This window comes from Puntigrus tetrazona, chromosome 1 (genome assembly GCF_018831695.1).
Source record: "Puntigrus tetrazona isolate hp1 chromosome 1, ASM1883169v1, whole genome shotgun sequence".
NCBI classification, from domain to species: Eukaryota; Metazoa; Chordata; class Actinopteri; order Cypriniformes; family Cyprinidae; genus Puntigrus; species Puntigrus tetrazona.
Window position 1 is genome coordinate 29254463 of NC_056699.1, and position 10000 is coordinate 29264462.

A 10000-nucleotide genomic window follows, 5' to 3' on the forward strand; every position below is an offset into this window, starting at 1 on the left:
ACCTTAAGTCTAGATCTCAGAACCATCAGCGGTCTTTCTTGAGATTTCCTGCATGATCTAGCAGGATTATTAAACGCAAAAGATAAGAAAGGTAATTTGCAGCTAAGGTATTCACAGGGCAAAGACTGCAATTATGGGGAAATATTATCAAATTTCCGAGTTCCAGACAAAAGTCTGGAGGCAGCATTTTGAACCGTCTGAAGATGTTTAAAGATGACTCGTTCCAATATATGACACCCAGGTTTTTTGTGTTTTTGTCATAAAGAAACCAAATCTCTCATCAAAAGCACCTGATGCACCTGTTACTCAAACACAATAAAGTTTTGCTCTTGTTAATAATAAATGAAAGAAAATCAAAACATAATAACAGATACACATGCTGAAGATGAGCTTGACACCACATGTTTAGAAAGAACATCCCATAAAGGTAGCATATACAAGCAGAACAAAACAGGGGCCAGGATAGAGCCCTGAGGGACTCCATAATCCACACTATTACTTGAATCGCTTTCAAAACCATTATGATTCCAACCAACTTTAAAGAGCTGAAGCGTTTATCGTCTGCTGTTGGGGAGATGAATAGATTCAACTCACTCCCTGTCTGTGTGTTTCTGAAGGTCACTAAGAAGGTGATCGAGTCTCCGCGGCCTCCGTTCCGTAACCTGACCAATCCTCTGTACACCCCCATCGTGGCGCTGAAGTACGCGGACGAGACGCGCGGCCTGTCGGTCCACACCTTCTATCACATGCTGTATAACCTGGGAGGAATCATGCACGTCAGCGTGAGAATCATGAAGTTCCTGAGCTTCGGATGGTTACGGAAACGAGCCATAGCACCAACCTAACATAACCCAACACACTCACACACACACACACACACTCTCACAGTTGTTTTTGTGAAAAGATGTATAGTACTGTATGTACTGTCGACCCTAACCCTTACAGGAAACATTCTGCTATTTCGGATTTTCAATACACTCTATTCTGTGTGATTTATAAGTGTTCTGAAAAGTGTGGACATGAGCTAATGTCCTGAAAAGTCACCTTCTCCTTCTAACACCTATGTCATACCCACGTCATCCAAGTCTAGCGTAGCTTTACACATCACAAGCATCCATATATAAAGTCAGTATCATCAGTAGCTAATAATCCCCAGCTCCTCCTCCTCTATCAGTCAGGATCCAGTCTTCTGATTCTCCTTCATTTTGACGAATTCAAATGTATACTAACTGTCAACAATGATCCTGACAGAAATGTATTTCCGCTCATTTGTCACAAAACGCATGCAACACACACACATCCAGTCCAAACACTCAACTGACATATCACCAACCAAACACACACACACACACACACACACACACACACACACACACTCATCTTCAACCAAACACACATGCTTATGGAGACCAACCGTTACACAAATCTGAGACACACATAACGTACCTGTATTTGTACACCATGAATTCACACCTAAATATGTGTCACACACACACACACACACACACACACACACACACACACACACACACAATTTCCCAAAATCAAGTACACTACAAAGACAAACAAAGTAAGATTTTACAGAAATCTCAGTGTAACTCTAAATGTTTAGAGTAAGAGTATCATGTAAGATATCAGAGGACTAGTTTCAGACTTCACAGGTGCATCTCAAAAAATGAGAATATCAAAAAAATATCATATTATTTCAGTGAAATTATCACATATTCTAGACTAATTACAATACAATTCAAAAGTTTTTTTATTTGATCATTCAATTCCAATTACAAACGTCCAGCTCTAGAAAGTAAAACAGTTTCATTCAGGGAGCATCTCTGCCGGACACCTTCAGGACATCTTGTTCTAAAACCACAGTAATGGTGAGGACCGCTGACCTGGCAGTGAGAAGAAGACGATCATTGTGGAGGCTGTCTAAATATGATGATTAGTGATCATTTATATGTTAATAACATGAATTATGAGTCGTTTACAAGCAGAGAGTGGATACCATTTAGTTCAAGATGGTGTGATTTATAGATTTCTCATCTGAAAGGGTCGTACATTCAGTCTATAATTCAAGAGATGATTGTAAGACCAAATTTAGGAAGGTTTCTTTATAAATCTTTATAAATGTCAGGTTTTCTAATATTTAACCTTCAATAGCCGTTAGCTCCAATAATCTAAATCAAAACAACAACAAAAACATTTGAAATGTTTTACTTTGCATGTAATGCATTTAGAATATATGAATATATGAACGTTTTTTGAGTTGCACCTGTATATAAAGCACTGTTAGTGCACTTTCTGTAGAGATGAAAGCAGACCGAGAGAACTACGGCTGTGCTGCACCTGTCATATAAAGTTGTGCTTGTGGAGACCTAATAAAACAAGAGATGAAGATTGTCTAGAGACTAAAGCTCTTAGCTCCTGATATGAGTGTTTGTACTGAATTCATTTAGTGTTAAATCAGCACAGACTGAGAAATAAAGCAGACGATCAGGAGACATTCATCCAGTGTGTTTCGCTCTTCATTATTCATACTGTCATCAGAGTCATAAACCACTTCATCACTAAATGAGTCACGTATGGTCTTTTACTAGAATTGATCAGTTTACAGTACAAATATTAAATCAAACTACTGTTACTGTATATAAAAGATTTAGTCTTTAGTTTACAGCACAAAAATGATTTAATTGACTGTGCATGTGAACATCAGAAAGAATATGTACAGACACAGAGTCACGGAGGAGCTCATCTGGTGTTGAATGTGTGTGTGTGTGTGTGTGTGTGTGTGTGTGTGTGTGTGTGTGTGTGTGTGTGTGTGTGTGTGTCAGAGACGCTGTAGAAGGACAGAGAGCCGGCCGACCAATCCAGATACACTCCTACTCTATTAGAGCGAGAACATAAAGTAACAACAATGCTGTTATTATTGTAAACCACTATTTAATAAAAAACAAATATTTTTTGTGTACCCCTAGCTGGAGCTAAACTCTGCAGGACTGACCCTGGTGACCCCTGATCTACAGACACACATCAACCGACTGTAAATGATCTCTTATATGTTCTTGAACACCTCGGGATCTTCAGCTGAGAGTTTGGGCTCTTCAATCCCTCAGAGAGCAGCTTCACTCCTGAATCCTGCAGGTCATTGTTACTCAGATCCAGCTCTCTCAGGAAAGAGTTAGAGGATTGAAGAGCTGATGACAGACTCTCACAAGAGATTACAGGTGGACAATCTATAACTATAAAATGAGTAAAAAATAAGGAAGTATGGACAGCATACACCTTGATGTTGATTAAAAATGGAGTTAAAATAAAACTAAAATCAGCTAAACCCGTGGAACCAAATAAATGAGAAACAAATGTTTTCTTAACATTCATTATCATTAAGATTGATGGCAGAAATCAACAGGAAATACAAAACAGGAGCTTGGTTCAGCTCGGTTCTCTGTTCTCACACCGAACAGACTCTCAGACCGAGTGAGTGATTCAGATCAAACACAGTCTCCATCGTGAAGAGAAAATCAGACGCGAGGAACACACACTTGCTCGTATCATACCTGTTCATAGATGTCCGTCATTACACTTGTTCTGATCTGTTCACTCCCTGATCATTCTCTGCTTTCAGTCGAAACATTTTTCAAAATCCACAAACACTTTTATCATTCATACTCTACTTTTCAGCACTTTTTTTCAGACGCTGCTTTCCAAACTCATAAAAGCACAGCAGAATGATCATAAACTACCCATTTCTGCAGGAATTACACTGAAATATAAATCTTAGCAGAATATTAATCATAATTATTCCAAACACAGCTAATAGCAATTTCACCTGAAAGCTGATTCAGATATTTTTGTCTTTTCTTCTTTCTTTCTGTCTGTATTTCTACACTATCTTTGAATGAAATGGAGAGTCAGAGAGGAGTACGGTCATCCTATCTCTGAGAGAAACATCACACAAACACAGAGAGAGTCATCCTGTACCTCAGTACACTCCACTGAAGACACTTCATTACTATTATTCAGTCAGGTTTTTTTAAATGCATGTAATTTTCTCAAGTTTTCTATCTTTGTTTTGGTATATAAAGAAAGAGGATGAAACGCTGCTGTCCTCGTTCCTTCTTTGGGCTGTAATACAGAAGCTCGAACAAAAGGTGTAGAATTAAATCAAACTTCACAGATTGAGTAACGTTCCCTGTTTTTAGTGCTTTTTTAATTAAATGTATGTTTTCTGAATGAACTGTTTGTAGTTTTTTAAAAGTCATTTATCATAAAATTAAAAGTGCTCTCTATGATAACGTAGCTCTGAGTAAAAACACACATTAAACACCGTTGAGATGTAGTTTCATTGTTTTATTCATCAGCTGGAGCGGTTCAGAGTCAAATAACAGACTAAGCGTAAACCTCGCTGACGGAAACGAAGGGGGAAAGTGAAAAACCTTTGTTTCCCTGAAAGCCATGTTTCTCTGAGATTACTCTGAAGGTTATTGAAGGCTGAGTTGACTTTAGACCTCAGTAAAGAAAGCCCTTAAACTCTTAACAAACCCCTAGTTATTAAATCTGGGCCTGCAAGTAACGACCACCAGTAACTTCAATTTAATCTTTCTAATATGATATTCCCTGAATACTGAACTAAAATCAATACTTTATCAACCATAAAAAAATAATAATTTTAACAAAACAAACAGAAATACTATAGTTTGTTTGTCCTCTTCAGTTCCCCGAAAATCATGTTTCACTCCAACCACAAGAAAACAAAAAAGATACATTCTGCAGAGAAAATCGATCCTATGTTTTTATAAATTATAACTTCATTTTCATAATTAAACAAACAGCTCATTAATGTAAATAATCTCATTCTCAGTTCTGTGATTTTTCCAGAACTTTTAGTTGTTCTTGTGATTCTCATTAGATTGTTTTAAACGCCATTTACAATTTTAATAAAAAATGTTTTTTGAAATCAGCACGAGAAATGCCACTGTGATATAAGAGATATATCTTCATTTCTCATACAGTAACGAGAATGACATGATTTGCATTTCGAGTGGAAACGTACCTAAATTTGACAACAATGCACACACATTTTCTTTTCATAAAACACCATTTCTTATTTGCTTTTGAGGTATGAGCTGGACAGGTTGCTAATCATCTGTCGTCAGGAAGCTTCACACTTCCCTTCCTGTCCCTCTACTTCCTCTCGACGGTCCTCTTCCTGTCTCTGTGTGTCCTGAGCGTCTCTCTCTCTCAGGACGCTGAGCAGGACTCTGAGGAGCGTGTTCTCCTCCAGAAGTTCTTCAGAAGCGTCCGCCAGCTCCTGCAGTCTGTGAACGCTGTCGCTCAGCTGCTGTGTTTTCTCTCTGTAGAGCGTCTCCAGCTGCTCGCTCTGCTCCTGCAGCTCGGCATTCTGGGTCTGCAGCGTGTGTGTGTGCAGCGTGAGCCGCCGGTTCTCCCTCCACAGGACCGAGAGCTGCTGGGAGAGACGCTCCCGAGCCCGATGTAGAGAAAACACCTGCTGCTGCAGCGCCTGAAGCTCCGCCTCCAGCAGGGACCGAGGCTCCGCCCCTCCACCAGGCTCCTCCCAGGGGGCGTGGCCCGTGTGCTGCAGAACGAACCGCAGCAGGTTGGGGACCGTCATGGGTGTGTTTTCAGGAAACTTCACGCTCATCTGCTTCCTGTGAGAGACGGTGATGGTTCAGAACGGAAAAGACAGGTTTGATCAACATGAAGGATGAGTTTATCACCTGTGTCTGGGGAAGAACAGCACTGACGGCAGATGATCCACCATAAACTCCCAGGGCAGATCGTTGCGGCCAACGTTCACTCTGAAACAGCAAGAACACACACACACACACTGACTCACAGCACTCCTGAAAGCACGGACAGACGTAGTGTAATGTGCAGCTCCACACCTGGCCACCATGAGGGCGCTGTTTCCCTGGAACAGACGAGCCAGCTGAAGAAACACGTGATTGAGAACCGAGCAGAAACCACACCAGGCCGAATAATACAGCAGCAGCACGTCCTGAGAGACGGAGAACAGCACGGCTATCCTTCTTACTGTGATCGTGTGTTTATATCCCTCTCCTTACATTATAAAGAGCAGCTACTCTCACCTTCTGCGAGTCCATGACGGTGTGCAGGAAGCTGTCCGAGGTCACTTCCTGTATGAGGGACCGCGTCTGCTGCTGTGGTTTGTGTCCCACCAGATGTCTGTGTAAAGGACTGTAGGATGCGCTGAAGTTCTGGATGAAATCTGCTGCTCCACACAGAGAGAGAACAATAATGCTTAGAGCAGACAGGCTATTTTTGAGATACTTTTTTTTAGTTTAGTAAAAATTAGTTTGTTAAGCTCACCTGGTGATTCCAATCTATTTAGTAATTAAACGTCTTAAAAATATGTGAGTGAGAGTATGTGAGCACGTGTGCGTCTGTGAACGAGTGTGAAAGCCTGTGAGTGTGAGTATGAGTGTGAGTATGTGAGTGAGTATGTGAGTGAGTATGAGTGTGAGTATGTGAGTATGTGAGCGTGCGAGTATGTGAGTATGAGAGTATGTGAGTGAGTATGAGTGTGAGTATGTGAGTGAGTATGTGAGTGAGTATGTGAGTGAGTATGTGAGTATGTGAGCGTGTGAGTATGTGAGTATGAGAGTATGTGAGTGAGTATGAAAGCGTGTAAGCGTGTGAGTATGAGAGCAAGTATGCAAGTGTGTGAGTATGAAAGCGTGTGAGTATGTGAGTATGAGAGTATGTGTGTGAGTATGAAAGCGTGCGAGTATGAAAGTGTGTGAGTATGTGAGTGAGTATGAAAGCGTGTAAGCGTGTGAGTATGAGAGCAAGTATGCAAGCGTGTGAGTATGAAAGTGTGTGAGTATGTGAGTATGAGAGTATGTGAGTGAGTATGAAAGCGTGTGAGTATGAGAGCGAGTATGCAAGTGTGTGAGTACGAAAGTGTGTGGGTATGAAAGCGTGTGAGCGTCTGTGAGTGACTGTGAGCATGTATGTATGTAAATTTGTGAGCGTGAGAAAATGCAAGCGTGTGTAATTCTAAGTATGTGAGCATGAGTGAATGAGTTTGAGTGTGAGCATGTATCAATGTGCACGTAACGGAGTGTTAGTATGGTAAAGTTTGTCAGTGTTTGTGTTGCTGAACGTGTGTGAAAGTTTGAATGTGTGTGTGTGTGTGTGTGTGTGTGCGCGTGTAGTACTGTACCTAGAGCGTCGGTGCGGTTCAGCACGTAGTGTGTCTCGTCCCTTAGGTTGATGATGGTGATGAAGGGCAGGTCAGCGGACGCTCCGAGTCTCTGCGCCAGCGGCCAGTGCAGCTGAGTGTCCAGCAGATAGAAGCGCAGGGTCTTGTTGGAGCGGCACTGCAGACCCGTGATGGAGTCCGGTGGGGGCCCGGGGACGCTCCTGCAGCAGACGCTCCCCCGGCCCAACACACCGTACGAGTTCTGGACGCTCCTGCAGGAGGAGAGACTGACCCGCTGCAGAGAAAGAGCCAGAGCCCAGCAACGAGACACACACAGCTCACACACACTCACATCAGCTGACCACGAGACCGGCAGAGACTGACAGCAGCGTGGGAACCAGTCCTCCTCTGAGCCGCAGTGATACTGCAGAGCCACAGCGCTCACCTGAGAGACAGAGACACACACACACCCACACACACAATCAAGGACACTAAGCATGCACAAGCCTTCAGATTGATGTATTTAAATGCTGAAAACCCATTAATCACAGATGATTGTTTTGCTGTTCAGTGATCACGTGATGGAGATTCACTAGATTCACAGAACCAGCTTTACTGACTACATGTGCATGACCATCACATACATTTCATCATGAAGAAAAAAAATTATGATTCTGACTCAAAACATTTAATGATTTTGTAGTATTATTTTACATTATAATGTTTTATAACAATTATAAAAAATTAAAAAAAACAGCTGGAGGAACCTGGGACAGCAGCTGATTGGCTGTGAGGGGATTGTGTGGGAGGAAGGTCAGGAGGGCAGGGCCTTTCTGTAGCTCCACCTCCAGCGAGTAACTCTTCCCTCCCGTTGGCTGAATCCAGTGAATGACACTCTCTCTGTTCTCAAACACCCAATCACAGACAGCCTGAGCGGTGAAGTTCCTCTGCGTCCGCGGGAAGACCTGTGCTCACACAGAGCTAGCTTTAAACTTCACAGAACGAGTGTGTGTTCAGAACGAGTGTGTGTTATGATCACCTCACCAGCGAGCTGTTCAAACGCCGGTGCAGATACACACTTTCATCCTCCCTGAGTGACACGCCCTCTGCCACTGCCTGATTGGTCACCACAGCGAAGTGCACCTCCCCCTGTTGATCTGTACCAAACAGAAGTCAGTGAGCGATTGTGGATGGAGGTGTGGCTTTGAGGGAGGATGGAGGTGAGGGTGTGGATGGAGGTGAGGGTGTGGGTGGAGGTGTGGCTTTAAGGGTGGATGGAGGTGTGGCTTTGAGGGTGGATGGAGGTGTGGCTTTGAGGGTGGATGGAGGTGTGGCTTTGAGGGTGGATGGAGGTGTGGGTGGAGGTGTGGCTTTGAGGGTGGATGGAGGTGTGGCTTTGAGGGTGGATGGAGGTGTGAGTGTGGGTGGGTGATTACCTCGTCTGAGTGCGTGCAAAGCAGACAACAAGAAGATGATGTAACCAGCCGGCTGAGGAGACGTGCTGAACTGGAAATAACCCACCACAGCCTGCTGAAGCACACACACACACACACACACACATTATATTCTTCATAGACATTAATAGAGAGATCTGACTACAGTGTTCTGATTATTTGTGTGTGTGAGTGAGTGAGTGTGTGTGTACCTGGTGTTGAGTGAGGAAGGTGTGCAGGGCTCTAACGGAGGGCAGGTACGTGAGTGGAGCACAAACTCTCTGAATGAAGCTCTCCAGATACTCAGAGTGGACTGGACCCCTGTACTCGATCGGACCGACGCTACACACACACACACACACACACACACAGTTATGATGAGTGTTTGTGAGCTCGCGGCTCGTCTCTGTGAGAGTATGTACCTCCTGTAGTACAGATGAATGACTGGATACTGGAAGAAGCTCTTCTGCTTCCTGCACCTGCCCTGATTCCACCAGCAGTTCACCGCCACAAACTGCACCTGAACACAGGAAGCGCATCATCACAGGCAGGAAACGGCAGCTGCTTGTTTCTGGATGAGGTCCGAGGGCATCACCTGTCGGGCGAGCCGCAGCGCCACCTGCTGGACGTGCTGCCGAGCGGCGATGCAGTGAGCACACCAGGGAGCGTAGTAGAAGACCAGCGTCACGTCCGCTTCCTCCCGCAGACCCTCCACTTCCTCTAACTGACCCAGGAACAGATCCACCAGAGGAGACTCGGACGGGAAGAACCGCAGAGGAGCCCGAGGAGATGCCACCACGCTCTTCACACGACTGAGAGAGAGAGAGAGAGAGAGAGACAGAGAGAGAGAGAGAGAGACAGAGAGAGAGAGAGAGAGAGAGAGAGAGAGAGAGAGAGAGAGAGAGAGAGAGAGAGAGAGAGAGAGAGAGAGAGAGAGAGAGAGAGAGAGAGAGAGAGAGAGAGAGAGAGAGAGAGAGAGAGAGAGAGAGAGAGAGAGAGAGACAGAGAGAGAGAGAGAGAGAGAGAGAGAGACAGAGAGAGAGAGAGAGAGAGAGAGAGAGAGAGAGAGAGAGAGAGAGAGAGAGAGAGAGAGAGAGAGAGAGAGAGAGAGAGAGAGAGAGAGAGAGAGAGAGAGAGAGAGAGAGAGAGAGAGAGAGAGAGAGAGAGAGAGAGAGAGAGAGAGAGAGAGAGAGAGAGAGAGAGAGAGAGAGAGAGACAGAGAGAGAGAGAGAGAGAGAGAGAGACAGAGAGAGAGAGAGAGGGAGAGAGAGAGAGAGAGAGAGAGAGAGAGAGAGAGAGAGAGAGAGAGAGAGAGAGAGAGAGAGAGAGAGAGAGAGAGAGAGAGAGAGAGAGAGAGAGAGAGAGAGAGAGAGAGAGAGAG

General features: G+C 44.1%; 1 protein-coding gene and 1 pseudogene across 3 annotated transcripts in view; one reads left to right on the top strand and one right to left on the bottom strand.

The window, feature by feature from the left end:
* Positions 1 to 1157, top strand: part of LOC122362068 — a 4679-nt pseudogene extending 3522 nt beyond the window's left edge.
* Positions 1158 to 4329: 3172 nt separating this feature from the next.
* Positions 4330 to 10000, bottom strand: part of txndc11 (thioredoxin domain containing 11) — a 6563-nt gene continuing 892 nt past the window's right edge. The window contains exons 2-12 of one of the 3 annotated variants that reach the window (XM_043258097.1): positions 9215 to 9431; positions 9042 to 9139; positions 8832 to 8961; positions 8623 to 8713; positions 8231 to 8343; positions 7954 to 8151; positions 7208 to 7631; positions 6111 to 6253; positions 5907 to 6019; positions 5739 to 5819; positions 4330 to 5669 (exon numbers count right to left, since the gene is read on the bottom strand). In XM_043258097.1, coding sequence (XP_043114032.1) covers positions 5153 to 5669; positions 5739 to 5819; positions 5907 to 6019; positions 6111 to 6253; positions 7208 to 7631; positions 7954 to 8151; positions 8231 to 8343; positions 8623 to 8713; positions 8832 to 8961; positions 9042 to 9139; positions 9215 to 9431 — 2125 coding nt within the window. In that variant the 3' untranslated portion in view covers positions 4330 to 5152. Of the gene's footprint in view, positions 5670 to 5738; positions 5820 to 5906; positions 6020 to 6110; positions 6254 to 7207; positions 7632 to 7953; positions 8152 to 8230; positions 8344 to 8622; positions 8717 to 8831; positions 8962 to 9041; positions 9140 to 9214; positions 9432 to 10000 lie in introns of all 3 variants that reach the window. The other 2 variants (XM_043258147.1, XM_043258020.1) reach the window with 2 other exon arrangements.